The sequence below is a fragment of the Urocitellus parryii genome, chromosome 12 (assembly GCF_045843805.1).
Source record: "Urocitellus parryii isolate mUroPar1 chromosome 12, mUroPar1.hap1, whole genome shotgun sequence".
Lineage (NCBI taxonomy): Eukaryota > Metazoa > Chordata > Mammalia > Rodentia > Sciuridae > Urocitellus > Urocitellus parryii.
In genome coordinates, this window is record NC_135542.1 from 52,779,244 (window position 1) to 52,794,354 (window position 15,111).

At 40.2% G+C, this 15,111-nt stretch overlaps 1 protein-coding gene across 1 annotated transcript in view; it reads left to right on the forward strand.

The window, feature by feature from the left end:
- Positions 1–15,111, forward strand: part of Babam2 (BRISC and BRCA1 A complex member 2) — a 396,592-nt gene that overhangs the window by 356,516 nt on the left and 24,965 nt on the right. The window contains exon 11 of the mRNA XM_026391012.2: positions 10,841–10,994. Within this exon, the coding sequence (XP_026246797.1) occupies positions 10,841–10,994 (154 nt within the window). The remainder of the gene's footprint in view (positions 1–10,840; positions 10,995–15,111) is intronic.

Consider the following 15,111-nt stretch of genomic DNA (forward strand, 5'->3'; position numbering starts at 1 on the left):
GAGCTGGTTCATGGTGGATGTGCAGGGGATATTTGTCAAATTGGATACACACTGATTTCTCTAGAATATAAAGGTCATAACTAGATCCTTTTTTTTTAATAAAAAAACTAGATTAGTTTGAGGAATTTTATTTTCTTCTTAAATCCACATTAGTCATCCTTCACATTGGGGTAGTCACAATATTTGCAAATTTATACCTAGCTAGTTTGTTCCAGTTTTGTAAGATGCTATTTAAGCTGACCAGTGTCAGCCCCCCTGCCTCAACCAAAGACTCTGCCTTTGTCCTTTTCTTTCTAGTCATGTACATTTGGTACATTGTCCATGAATTTTTTTAAAATTAGAAGCTTATGACTTTTTAGAGATTTTTGCCTAGCTTTTAAGTGCTAAGGATTTTGCAGTTGAATATATTTTAATTTACTTAAAGATTCTTTTAATCAAACTCTTCCCTAATTTAGTCAATTTCTTTTTTTTTTCAATACTCCCAGGCCAGGAATTTATTTATTGTGATTAAATTCTTTTAAAAATAGATGTTAAAATAGTACTTCATGCTATTTCTGGTGTGGCATTCTCTCTTGCTGGATTTCTTACTGCCAGTCATAATAACATGCTCCTTGCCCATATGTCTAATGTACACCTCACTGTGGTGTTTTGTGCCAGCCGGTTACTAAGTGTATATTGACAATCTACTGTGTGTCTACCCCAGTGGAGAGGAGAGCACATAAAAATAATATGCTGAAATGGTCAGCAGCCCAACTGAGAAGTGGATTATGTGAACACAGAGGATGGGGGAAACACTGACTGGGCAGGCATGGCGGGCTTCCTGGAAGAAGGTGCATCTTGGACTGTGTCCAACAGTTAGAAGAAATAATAGTCCAAAGGGACTCAGCAAGGAGCCAGGCCTGAGGAGGCAGTGTCAGAGCAGTAGAGGGGCCTGGATCCTAGTGGGGAGCACGTCCAGTGGACACCGCACCCAAATGGCATGGCCTGCAGGAGGTGCAGAATTCAGCACATGGCCCAGCTCCAGTGTGTGGACCCTCTGTTCCAGTATGACCTGGCCCAGGGAACATGCTCATGAAGTGAGTGAGGGATGAAGCAAGGGGACAGAGAGGCAGACGGGAGTGGAAAGGGTTTCCATGCTGGGGACTCCTTGGTTCTGGCCTCAGCTGCTGGAACTCTTCTTTCATCCTGAGTGAGCACTCCTTGGGAGCACAGGTTGGGAGCATACAGAGTTCTAGGACAAAGGCCTTTCTTGTCACCTGTGCCTTGATGAGAGGAACCCAGATGACCCAGAAGAGCAAGGAGGGGCGGCCTGCTCCAGCTTGGCCTGTGAGCTCCTGAGACCAGAGGCCCCTTCCTTCAGGAGAGTCGTGGGAAAGCAATGAAACTGGTAAAATAGAGCAGGTTCTGCTGCTCTGCAGCAAATGTATGTGGATACCAAGAGAATCAAATGCAAAGTAGGAAATTTTTAGTCTATACAGTACTGAATGCTTTATTGACTTCTTCTTATTTGATGGAATATTCCCCAGATTCCAATTCTGAATCATCCTTTAACCTTCTAGAACCGACTCAGAGTCCATCTCCTCTGCAGAACTTTAATTCAACCTCAAGCAGAGTTCCCCTTTTCCTTTGCATGTGCACCATGTGTGTGACCCAGCTGTTCCCTGCACGTGCTAAACTGTAGTGAATGATTGACCTTTTCCAGATCTCCTTTCCAGACCAGGGGCTCACAGGCATGGACACCCTTGTTCTTCCTGGCATACTGCCAACTTTTGTTTCCTGAAGACCATTGTATTTTCTTGACCCTCTTAGTATATTATAAATGCTCCCATTTTTAAAAGTAGTATTTGTTTGAGGAAAAAGAAAAAATAGATCCACAAAGATCCTATTAAACATACCCACATACTTTACAGACTAATCAAACACACCCAACTTTGGAAGCAGAAGTAGTGCCAGTGTCTTAGCAGCCCTGAGCTCCCGTGAGCCTCACTGAGCTATCCCAGTGAGTTCAATGTTAAGTGCCCCTTAGTTCCTTTTTTCCCCCTTAATTTCTTAACAGCTTTACTGCCTAGTGAATATCCATGAATAGCTAATAACTTCAAACATTATAGTATATCATTGATAATGTGTCTGGTTTTGAACTTTATATAAATAGAATCCCACTGATTGTTTTCTGCTGTTGTGACTATTCTTGTCTTGGGAGGTGTGGCTGAGTAGTAGAGCACGGGCTTAGCAAGCCCAAGACCTTGGCTTCCTCCCCAGCACCAAAAAAAAAAATTAATTAATTAATTAATGTCCTTTTTCTTAAAAAAAAAAAAAGGTTAGCTACTTAAAGTTTGCATGTGTATACAGAGTACAAAAACAAACACCCATGTACTCACCCTAGTCAAATCTTAATATTTTACTGAAGCTGATTTTGATCTTCTTTTAAAGAAATGGCACAGTCTGTTCAAGCCCACTGTTTAGTTAAAGTCCCTTAAATGCCCCTCCCAGATGCATCCCATTCCTTTCTCTTTCCCTCTTACTCCCAGAGATAAGCACAATCTTTTAACTTGGTTTGCATGTTTCTATACTTGAACTATGTAGGTATTTATAAATAGTATATAATAATACATACATTATTTGTGTTTTATAGTTGCATTTTGAAGTGTTCATGTGTAACTTGCTTTTTTCACTGAACATTGTGTCCTCTAGATTTATGTATGTTGGTGCATGTAGTCCCAGCTTGTTCCTTTAAACTGCTCTAAGGCATTCCATTGCAAGAACATACCACAATGTATGTGTCCAGTCTCCAGTTGATAGACATTTAAGATGGCTCCAGTAGTTGTTATCACAAATGATGTTACAACAGGGCTCTGCCTATAATACACATGTGGCAGATTCTGGGTGTGAGTCATGGAGTACATGCATCTTCATTTACTGTACAAGAGGTTCTAGCACTCACTTGTCATCTGTGAGTGGGAATTCAGTGTCCCACACGGGACATTATCTGGTTTTTACACTCCAGTAGCTATGAAATGAAATCTCATTGAAGTTTTCATTTGCATTTCCCTTATATGTTCCTTGCCGTTAGTTCAGCAAACATTTATTGAGTGTCTCTCATGTGTCATGCTCTGTGCTAAATTCGAGGAATACTAAAATAACTAATTCACAGCCCCTGTCTTTAGGGGCACACAGTCCTCCATGGTAATTTCTGCCTGGGGAGGCATGGCAAAAATCTCCTGAGGTCTGGATAGGACCAAGCCTCTGTGGTGTTCAGTTCCATCCATGGTGATCTTAATACCAACTCACAGTTCAGAACCTCTGATCTGGTGGGAGAAGGAGCCTAGTGAAGTTGGTCTAGATTCATTTCACTGGGCAGAATGAGAGAACTTGGATCTCCACCAGTCAATACCATGGCGCCTCTTTGGTCTTGAGAGTTGTCTTATAGATTTATGTGAATGTCTCATTGGGTATTAGAATGATTAATTTGTATCTATAAATTACCTCAAAAGCACATGCCAGTTGAGCATGGTGGCACACACCTGTAATCCCAGCTACTTGAGAGGTAGAGGCAGGAGGATCAGAAATTGGAGGTCAACCTGGGCAACTTAGCAAGACCCTGTCTCAAAGTAAAAAATAAAAAGGGACTGGAAATGTAGTTCAGTGGTAAAGTACCCTTGGAGTCCTATCTAGTACCACCAAAAAAAAAAAAAAAAAAGGCAAATAGCAAGCAAAATGAAGGGGCCAGATGTCCTAAAACTTCAACTCTCCAGGACTGCGTAAACCTGGAAGCAAGCTAACAAATGACAGAAGCAGAAAAGGGGATGGGGTGGGGGGTGGCGGTAACAGTCTAAGGTGCCCAAGGATGGCAACAGGAGTTCACAGTACATTAGCAGTTCACCGCACATTAGCAGAGCACCTGCTGCCCACCAGGTGTGTCCAGGGATGTGTGGTTAGGTGGAACTTGCCTTCAGAAACAGAGACACGTGCACAGTGAAGTGGATGAATGAGAGACAGTGCTGAGACAGAGTTGGCTTTGGGAAAAGGGATTGACTATGAAAGGGAAACAGAAATAAAGAAGAGAAATTCTGTAGTCAGAGGTCAAAAGTGTGCCACATCCTCCAGCCTTGGGGACCTCAGTGTGCCACATTTAATGGCAGTCCAGCTCTTAACAGCAGACAATTGTGGGGGCACCTGTGAGTCAGCAGCCAAGTCTTCCTTAGACCTCAAAGCCTTATTAGCATGTCTCTTGTCATCAAGAAAAGGCTAAATTATTTTTAGTATATTTACTGGGATGCAAAAGTATGTACAAAACTTAGAAGAGATTTCCATCAAAAGAGTTCAAATTTAAGCACCTAATGGCTTATGCTGTAGTGACCACAAATTTCACAAATATGGAATAGTGTGTAAAGCTACCAAAAGAGGGGAAGAAACACAAGGAAAAAGGATATAGAGGAAAGGAGTTAACATTTGTTTAGGACATGCCCAGTTTTTGTTTAATCCTACCAATAAACACAGTGAAGTAGGAATTAATATCCTCATTTTACAGGCAAGAAAAAGGGTTCAAAGAGGCCAAGTATTTTGCCTGTGACATGACCACTAATAAATGCTGGGGACTTTTTGATCCAACTGCAAGGGTATATAATGGATCTTCTTCCATAAGAGAATTTTTAGCATATACAGCAGAATTCAGGAAGCATTTAGGCTTCAGTCCAGTAATATGAAAACCCCAAAGGTAGCCTGTTTATAATGACCAGATCATACAAAAGAGAATGAAAATTTGAAACCAGTTTAAACTAGTAAAAAGTAAAACCAGTTTAACAAAAGTTGTTAAATATCCTCACTCCTCACCCCTGAAATGGAAGGCAGTGATAAGAGGAGACATCATTGGTTTTTTAGTGCCTTGAATAGGGGTATTTCTGAACTGGAAAATTTTACTTTCTTATTTTTTGTAGGAGAGTTATTTTGGTTATGTGGTGTTTAATTTCATTGTGGTTGGAATCTGTGCATCTCAAAGATCTTGTGTGTTAGTAAGACGGAGATGGTCAGTAATAAATGGCTGTTTGCCCAAATTGGTTGCAGGATAGCCTGGGAATGAGATGCATTCAAACTGCTCTTGGGAAGAATCAACCTCAAAGGGAATCATCATTGTGGGGCAAGCTTACAAGTTAACAAGGGGTCAGAGCTGCCTCAGAACGAGGCTTCGAGGAACTGGGGAGGCCGGAGAACTCTGGCCACCCCAAAGTGGATCCAGGAGGATCTTCCCTACCTTCCCCCTACACAGGGAAAAGCTAAGGAATATGCAGTTTGCAAGGTCTGAGGAAACAATTGTGTCTTGTGAATAATGATAAAAATATTTGATGATGTGACTTCCAGAGAAGCAAGTATGGTTAACCCCTCATTTGTTTGGCATTTTCAAATTGAACTGTCTCACAAAACTGAATTTTCCAGACAACTAAAACTTTCCTATTATGTGCCTTAAATGTTTTTTTAGCCATGTTTGGTGGAAATATATTTGAAATAGATTATACAGTTTTCCTGTCTTCTTAAACAGAAGCTATAAGTAATAACATTTCCTTAGATACCTTGAGTGGTATTAGACCTGGTAATACCGGACTGGTATTAAAAGAGATTTAAATAGTAAAGATTTGTAATTGTCTGGCAAAGCAAGAAATCAAGAGCTGGGAAGTTCCAGGGATGATGAATTCAGTACCCATGATGCCAGACTGACCTCCTCCTGGTCACAAGATGAGTGCCACATCTCCAAGCCTCAGGACCTTACACGATGGGATTAAGGCTAGAATGAAGTGAGTACTTCTCCTTACACGTGTCTTTAATTAGAGAGGAATATATTTCTCAGAGGACCCCTCACCAACTTCCTCTCAGGTCCCACTGGCAGGAGTGAGTCACATTTCCATGTCTTAGCTTTTGGGAGTCTAAGAGCAAATATCCAAGTGTTTTCAAACTCTGGGTGGGAGGAAAGGCTCTGTCCACAAGGAAGAAGGTGCAGAATGGCTGTTAGGTAAGCAGCTAAGGATGCCTGTCACAGTTACCAGGAAGGAGTCCATGTCACTGACTGGTGATAGCTTCAGGAGTGACTGGGACATGTAGCACTTTCTGTTCCTGTACAGAGAATCCCCAGGTGGATTCTTTTATTTCTGCTTTTATTTACTATTCTTACCCCTTCCCTTGCACCAGACTGCTAGTTATCACTATTTGATGTCAAAGTGCCTTGTTCTCATCTTGCCATCGCGAAGATATGCTTTAGTCTTTTCTGGAAAAAAAAAAAAAGAAATCATATAATCAAATTTGTCAGAATGATGCCTGAAATGTGCTCAATGGCTGACAGGCTGCCCTGTGAGTCAGATGCATAACATGGTGTTTCTTTTGGTCTCTTGGGTCCTTTTTCCATTGTTGAGGTATTTGGAGAAATGAGGGGTTTTCTAGAGTTTTGCGAATTTGGGTGCTGACTTTCCTGGCATTGTCTTATGGTGAAAGGATTTAGGGGCAGATACGCTTCTTTTCTAGGGAGGGTGAGCTGCAGCTGCCCACCTGAACCTCACCCGGGGCTTAAGAGAGGCACACACTTTATCAGTGCATTGAAGTTTCTCTCAAAGCTGTGTGACTGGTTGTCACCTGGAAAGCACCACTAGCTCTGGGACTCTGTGTGACCAGTAGAACCTGTCGTTGCAGCAGCTGTCCAGAATGAGGCTAAATCATTCTTTCCTTTTCCCAGGGCTCTATGGATAAGTCTGGAAACTAACTGCTCAGTTTGTGCAGAATTAGATATGTTTGGTTTGACTGAATTCAACAAGTTTTTTTAAATCTATTTATTTCTTTAATTAATTAATTTATTTTTTGCAGTATGTGTGGTTGAACCCAGGGCCTCCTGCATGCTAGACAAGTGCTGAGCTACCTTCCCCAGCCGTTTCTATTTTGAGTCAGGGTCTCTCTAAGCTGCCCAGGCTAGCCTTGAACTTAACATCCTCCGGTAGCTGGGATTATAGGTGTGCACCACCACACTGGGCTTCAAGTTCTTGAAGAAAGAAGTTACTGAACAAGTGAGGACCATCCCATATGTGGATAGAGAACTGACCAAAATTCAATGTCTGTGTAGGAAGGAGGAAAGAGGAAGCAGCTGTGGAGACAGTGGTGTCAATAAGTAACTGAATCAAAGGGAATGATTCTGCTCCAACCATCAACTGAGCTAGCAGGTTCTGAGGAAGCTCGCTGTTAAAGTGTTGGAATTTGGGCTGGGGATATAGCTCAGCTGGTAGAGTGCTCGCTTCACATGCACAAGGCTTTGGGTTCAATCCCCAGCACCATCAAGAAAAAAAAAAAAAAGTTGGAATTTGATATAGTGGATACTCTAAGCCCAGACTGCTTAGAAGCCAGCAGCTTCCCTCTCAGAACAAACAAGCCATTTAAAGGCCTCAGATCATTATTTTCCTGGGCATCAGAAAATCACAAGTTAACCTATAAGCAAAAGTGACAGAGACATTTGAGGGTAAGAAAGACAAGTTTTGGGGTTTTTCAATTCTTACGAATTCAAATCATTCTTAGAAGAAAAATGCAAAGAATTTCTCATAAATATTTTAGTTATTAACTCATACACAAAACATTTTTAAAGAAGCCCCCCTTTGGTTGACCATTAACTGATATAGATAGGATATAACTTAGTCTAGCAAGATGTGTGTATTTAAAAAAATTTATTTTCTCATACGTGAACTAACAAACGTGGATTACTAGTTTTATCTCTGACTGACTCTTTCTGTTCTAATAATCCAGTTACGGCATGCATAGAGAAAATATTCAAGTTCTATTTTTGGCTTCTACTACACTTTGTTAGACAAATCTCCATGGAGAAACAAAATATAATAACAAAATAATATTTAAATTTTTAAAATTTAAAAACTGAAAATCAATGCTTTGGGGAGTTCATAGTCAGGAGATCTTGCTGGACTAGGTAAATAAATCGAATTCACATTTTGACTTGTTACTGATACCAGCTGGGCATTTGGATCAGAGAAAATGGTTCAGAAATAGGTGGAAAATGATGTTTCAGCATGTCAAAATACTAATACCAGCAATTCATTTCGACAAAATAAAACAAGAATCAAAAAAGTCTGCCACCCAGATAGGGTGATGTATGCCTGTATTCCCAGCTACTTGGAAGACTGATGCAGGAGGATCACATGAGACCAGAAATTTGGGACCAGCCAGAGCAATTGAGCAAGACCTTGTCCCTTAAAAATTTTTTTTCAAGCCAGGTGCAGTGGTGCACACCTGTAATCCTAGCAGCTTGGTATGCTGAGACAGGAGGATTGCAAGTTCAAAGCCAGCCTCAGCAATAGAGAGACACTAAGCAACTCAGTGAGACTCTCTCTAGATAAAATACAAAATAGGGCTAGGGATGTAGCTCAGTGATCAAGTGTCCTTGACTTCAATCCCTAGTACCAGAAAAAAAAAAAAAATTTTTTTTTCAAGAGAGAATGTATTCCCAGGCCCCAAAAGTTAGTAGCTTGAGAATCTCATTGTTCTTGATATTGAGTAATGACTCTATTTAATTTAAATTTATTAATTATTGCCATTAGATTCTGTTATTTTAAATCATTGCTCTTTTGGATTTTTATTTGTTTGTTTTGGTACTGGAGATTGAACCCAGGGATGCTTTAACCACTGAGCTATGTTCCCAGCCCTTTTTATTTTTTTATTTCGAGACAGGCCCTTGCTGAAGACTCGCTAAGTTGGTGAGGCTGGCCTCAAAGCTTGTGATCTTCCTCAACCTCCAAATTGTTGGGGTTACAGGCAGACGGGTGCAGCTGCAAAACTTCTAAATCATTGCTTTTTTATAGGCCAGCTTGAATGCTAAATGCTTTTATGTTATTAATGATAGCTTTGGAGGTTAATCTGAATCTCGTTTTTCTTTGGGAACTTGTATGTAATATAATAACTACAGTTGAAGTCAAAGTAAAGTATATATGAAGGTATTTTTCTAAAATTAATCACAGGAAATTAAATGAATAATTAGAAAAGATATAAAACGTTTAGAAAGCAATATTTGTTCAAAGTGATGAAGATATTACAGGTCAAGCTTTGTAATATGAAAGGGTCCAAAGGGCTTTTTGAATTGAGTCATTTATCATTTCTGTTAGACTTTTTCATATTTTGCTTTGTTCCTATGTGCTGAGAAATCTCTGCTTTGGCATGGACAGACATGTATTGAGACTGCCCTATTGTGACTCTTGAAAAATGTGACTAAAAAGTGGACATCCACAGTCCTGCCACTGTTGTTGGGTTGCAGCGTGATTCATCTGTAGAAACCCCCTGCAGTGCTGAGTCAGACACCTTCAGGGTCAAGTGCACTCAGAGTTCTGAGAGACCCTACTAACTGGATAGTTTTTTGTTTCTTGGGATTTTTTTGTTGGTTTTTCTTTTTTTTTTTTTAAATTTTGCTGTGAACCTAACTTCCTTTAAGAAATCATGTTGGGTGCTTAGAGGGCTTTGTCCAAGTTGAGTGTCACCCACGCTGGGGTGACAGATGCAGAACTGTCTAGTATATACCTTTTCATATGCCTGCCTCAGGTAGCCATAAGACCATTCACCTTCTTCACAGTGGAGACTTTTCTTACTGAATTGTAATTGTGACGTAGTGAGTGTAAGCAGGTGATTCTCCTGTCCTTCAGAGCAGGAGGTGGCCTTGTCACATAGTAGGAACCTGGGATTTGAATCATGGTTCTGGATTTGACTCCTGCCCCTTCCTGCCTATGACATTGAGTCTCAAGTTTGCTCATCTATTAAAGGTACATGGTCAAAATAATATCACTTTCATAAGGTTTTAAGTAACAAATTAGACAAAGTATGTAAAAAAGTACTCTGTGAGGTTAGAAAACTCTATACAATTTTTTTGTATTTTGTTTTGTTTCAATGATGTGCCTGTTAGCATTTCACACATTCACACATCATCCACCTTAAAGAATATGCTATTGAAACAATTAGTGTTTTTAATGGTAGTTTACCTCAACCGAAATTGGCACGTCATTTTATTTTTAAAAATTGAGTTAAAGAACCACAAAATGAAAAGAATAATATGTGTGAACAGTGAGGATTAGAATCCGCCGTCCTGCACCAGCAGCGTATGCAGTGCTTAGATTGGTCCCTGTTGTGTCCCATTAAGGAGCCCCCTCTGATTTAGGAGATATAAATAAATGTCATAACACATATGGAAAAAATGGAAACTGCTGAGTATCAAAAATCACTGCTTGATTGGAAGTAGCGTGATAACTTTATTTTTTCTGGTCTAGTTGCCATATATAGTTCCTACGAAAGATGATCACCTGCCCTCTTTATCCCTTTTCTACATCCATTCTGGCACAACAGCCTCTGTCCTACCTCCCCCACCAAATGACAGATCCTGCCTGGCCCTTGAAGAGTTGATGGTGTGGTAGAGACTTAGAACAGTTTCACAGCAGCCTCTGCAGTGAAAGAGTGGACAAGGCAAAGGCCAGGGAGTTCAGGGGGCAGGGGGCCTGCTAGCCTCTGCCTGGCCTCTGCCCAGCCTCTGCCCAGCCTCTGCCTGGCCTCTACACCATCTCATGTTGTTTCTCAGCACTTGCGCCTCGAGCCCCATATTGCTTACACTTGCCCTCACATGGGACTCACCTCTTTCACTAGGTTTTGAACTTCTTAAATCAGGGAGGACACCTTGTATTTCTTGGTCCTCCCTCCACCCATGTTATCTAAGCCTCAGCCAGAATTTGTGGTTCCAATAGTCTTGGACCCAACATTCTTGATTTAGCCAAAACAGTGTCATAAGATGTGTTTATATCTAACTTGCTTTTCCTCTCTTCTGTCTTTCCAGTTGACCTGCCTTTGTTTTTCCCTCGAGATCAGCCGACTCTGACATTTCAGTCAGTATATCACTTTACCAACAGTGGACAGCTTTACTCCCAGGCCCAGAAAAATTATCCATACAGCCCCAGATGGGACGGAAATGAAATGGCCAAAAGAGCAAAGTAAGTGAATCCATTATTATTTACTACAGAGAGGAACATTTTGCTTATGGTATCCAGGGGTTGCAAAGCTACTAGCCACTGGCTAACTCCTACCCTGTGCTTATTTTTTTTTTAATATATAAAGTCTATTGAAATACAAAAAATGCCCTTTTTTTTTTTTAACCTGTTGGCAGTGGCTGCATTCATGCCACGTGGCTGAGTAAACAGTTGGAACAGAGACCTGCAAAGTCAAAATTATTTACTATTCAGCCCTTTATAGAAAAAAATTGGCCAATTCCCTTATCAGGAAGAACCCAACCTTTGTCTGCAATATTTCCTTGCTCCACTGTTTCTCCTGGTCTCTAAAATTAGCCATACTTTTTTTCAAATGGGTTATAGGATCTATCAGAAATTAACCTATTTAGATTGGAGAAGAAGTACTAAACAAGAAGTAGGGTTGTGGGTAAATGGTGTCAATAATTCAGATGTTTATAGCCACTTTCATATTTTTTTGAAAAATGGAAAATTTCAGCTGACAGTAAACAAGTAAAATTATCACTAGTGGTCAGTTCATGAATGCAATAGCTACTTTTTTATATGGAACTGAATCTCTCTGAATTATATATTTAATTGCATTTCCGAAGTGCATTTTACAGGCATTGCCCAAAGTGGGGCCTGCACATTTCTGGATAGAGTAAACAGATACCCAGATTGCTTAGACTTGCGGATATCGCTGTACAAGTAGCAGTTTGATGAAGGTTCAAGTTGACTGATGTTTGGGGCTTAGAGGTACAGCAAGGCACTTAGTCATATGAAATAGGTAAATTCAGAAATGTGTTTTTGTGTAGGTAAGACTTTAGTATCTGAAACATCAGTTTTTGTGAACCCTGGCCTCCTCGATTGAAACAGCAGTGGATTGAAATGGTAGTTTCCAAAAATAAGTCCTAGAGTGGCATGTGGTTATTACTTTATCACTCTGAACAGCCATATGCTCACACCTGTGATCCCAGCTGAAGGATGAGCAGATCCAAGGAGTCACACAAATGAAGACTACCTATTAAGCATCCTGTTCATTTGCTCATCTGGTATTTATTAAGCATCTACCATGTTCCAGGGTTCATGCTCCATGCTGAGGACATAATGATAAACAAACTGGAAATTGTCCATGGCCTCATGGAATTTGTAACCTAGCAAGGGAGATAAATCATATCAAACTTCTGACAGTTTAAAGCCTGACCTTCCAAGCCGAAATGTTCTCAATTTCCCCTGATATCCCTTTCCCTTCCAAAGGAGCTCCTGGCATCGCTCCTACTCTCTATGGTAAAAGACCTTTACTGGTAACAGGCTTGGGACTCCTTTATGGCAGAGTGGCTTGCTCTAGAAATCCAGACCACCTAGATTCGTGTATGGAACCCAGTGTTGTTAATGCATACTCTTTCTCCCTGTATTGTCCCTTTTTAATCCTGACACCCAGTCTGAAATCCTATTTAAAAGGGAAGAAAGCAGCATCTGGAAACATCACTAGTACAATCATTAAGATTTCCATGTCTTGAAATAAACTTGAAAAAAAGGAACCATAAAGTGAGTCCTGTGCTGGAGCATGGCGGCTGTTTAGTTCCTGGGCTTCCCCTGTGTGTGCACGGGATCTGCCCTTACAAGACAGGCCGTTATTTGTGGTATGTGCTGTGGAGTCTGAACCAGACGTGTCTTTGTGGTTTCCATGGCAAAGCTATCTTGGTGTGTGCATGTGTTTGTGTGAGTGTGTTTCTTAAGTAGATGTTTTAGCATGTATGAATCGAGTCTTAAAGGAGCTACCGACCACAAGCCTGTGATTTCAGTATAGAAATATCATAAGTGAAGCCTGTTTATCTTAACAGATTGGTTCAGAGTTTCAAGAGACATTTGCTTTATGTTAACACCAGTCTAAAGAAAACATCTGAAGTAACGTTACAAAATCTGCTTTCTACTATAGTGAAGATGGATCCATTTTAAATGCAGTCAAAGAGAAAGCCAGCAGCCCATGCTAGCAAGAAATAATTAAAGACTCTCATCTTCAAGTGAGCTGAGTATCCGCACTGGGCTCTGTCAGAGGCCGGCTGATGGGTAAACAGCCAAATTGCTGTCCTGTAGTATAGGCGGGAGGTTGCTGGAGAAGTTTGGAGAGAAAGGCTAAAAAGGGAGAAAGGTCAACTTCAGCATTCCATACATGCCCTGTTTCCTTCTCTTGTGAAAATCCTGTACACAGTACATAAAAGGCTATAATTCACTTGGAGATCTCTGCCCATGACATAAACACTCTCACGGTTTATGAACAGCCCTGGAGCCCATTGAGTGAAATCAGCTGTTTATTCCCTCCTGTAGAGCATAGTTCTGGACATGTGAATGCAGAAAGGATACTACCTGGCACTGACCAGGGCTTCTGCCACAGTGCTTGCCCTTGCTCATGGCTCTCCAGCAAATCTTCTCTTCACAAGTCAGATATCCTTTGCTGGAAGAGCACAAGCTCTAAAGTCATGTGTGTCTCTGTTCCTACTGCAGGGTATAATCCTGTGAGCACCCTTGGGCAAGGTGCTTAACCTCTCAGAACTTCATCACATGATTATAGAGCTAGGAATTTAGCTCAGTAGTAGAGCATTTGCCCAACCTGTGTGAGGCCCTGGGTTCTATCCCTAGCACTGGGAAAACAAAAAACAACAACAACAACCAAAAAAAAGGAGAATTATACTTCCTCCTGTTGGCTGGTCCTGCTGTGACTAGTCAATGAGTTAAGCTATGGAAGGCCCTGTGGTTTAGCTTCTGCTCAGTCCCTCAGTGCCTCTGCTCATCTTTCCTCCCACCCTGTTTCTGTCTCCTCAGGCCTATTCATCCTCTAGCCTTCTTCCTTGTGGGTTTTCTCGTGTACTTTCAACTCCCAGACAGCTCTTTCCCTCTTCTTCCCACTGTCATTGGACTGCTTTGGAATCTTTGTATTACTTTTTGTTTTTGTTTTGTTTTTCACATCTTTTTATGTGTTTCCGTGTGTGTGTGTGTGTGTGTGTGTGTATTATACTTTATACATATATATAGTATAATTCACTTGTAATTTATAACACTGTAGACAGATTTTATATAGTTTTCAACTTACAGTGATTCAACTTAAAATTTTTCAACTTTACCATGATATGAGAGCAAGGACATAGAAACCATACATCTAATTTTTTATTTTTTATTTTTTCCTGGGTTAGCAACATTTAGTACAACTCTTTCTTCCCTTCAATAAATCAGCCCACCCACCACTCACCCACCTCCCAGCCACCACCTCCCTCCCCTACCCCTTCCTGGACAACAGCAAGGAATTGTAGCTTACAGGCAAAACAATTGGTACTCTTAAATGTGCGTGTTGCTAAGCTGTGATGTCCCAGAGGTCAGGTATATGAATGCATTTTTTACTTATAGTATTTTCAATTTACCATGTCCTTATCAGGAAGTTATCCCCTCATAAGTTGAGGGGCATTTGCTGCTTATGTGGATAAGATACACACATCTTTAAAATACTAATGTCTTCTTAACAAAGTGGTCATTATGAAATGACTATTTCTGGTAATATTCCATGACTTGAAGATTGCTTTATTTGATGTTAAAATGTTTCCACCATCTTTCTTCTACATATTTTTACATGTCTTTTTAATTTCATCTCTGTGTCATAAATATGTCAGGAAAACTTTTTTGTAGAACTTGATCTTTTTAATCTAGTCTGATAATCAGGAAAACTTTTTGTAGAACTTGATCTTTTTAATCTAGTCTGATAATCTCTGCCTTTTAATGGGAATATTTGGCTCATTTACACTTAATATAATATAAATGAGCTCATTAGGTTTAAGTCCTACCATCTTGCTATTTGTTTTTTGATTTCCTGTTCTTTCTTCCTTTGCTCCTCTCTTCCTGTGTCCTTTTGCTTTACTCAAGTACTTTTTAGTATAGAATTCTTTCTCTTCTATTCAGCTATTTTCATTATTTTATACATGGACAATACATCTTTAAATTGTCACAACCTAAAATGAATTAATATTACAAGGTTTTACATATAATGTAAAAGCCTAAAATAGCATGATTCTCTTTATATCTTGAATTAGATTTTATGCTATTATATTTGTATGTT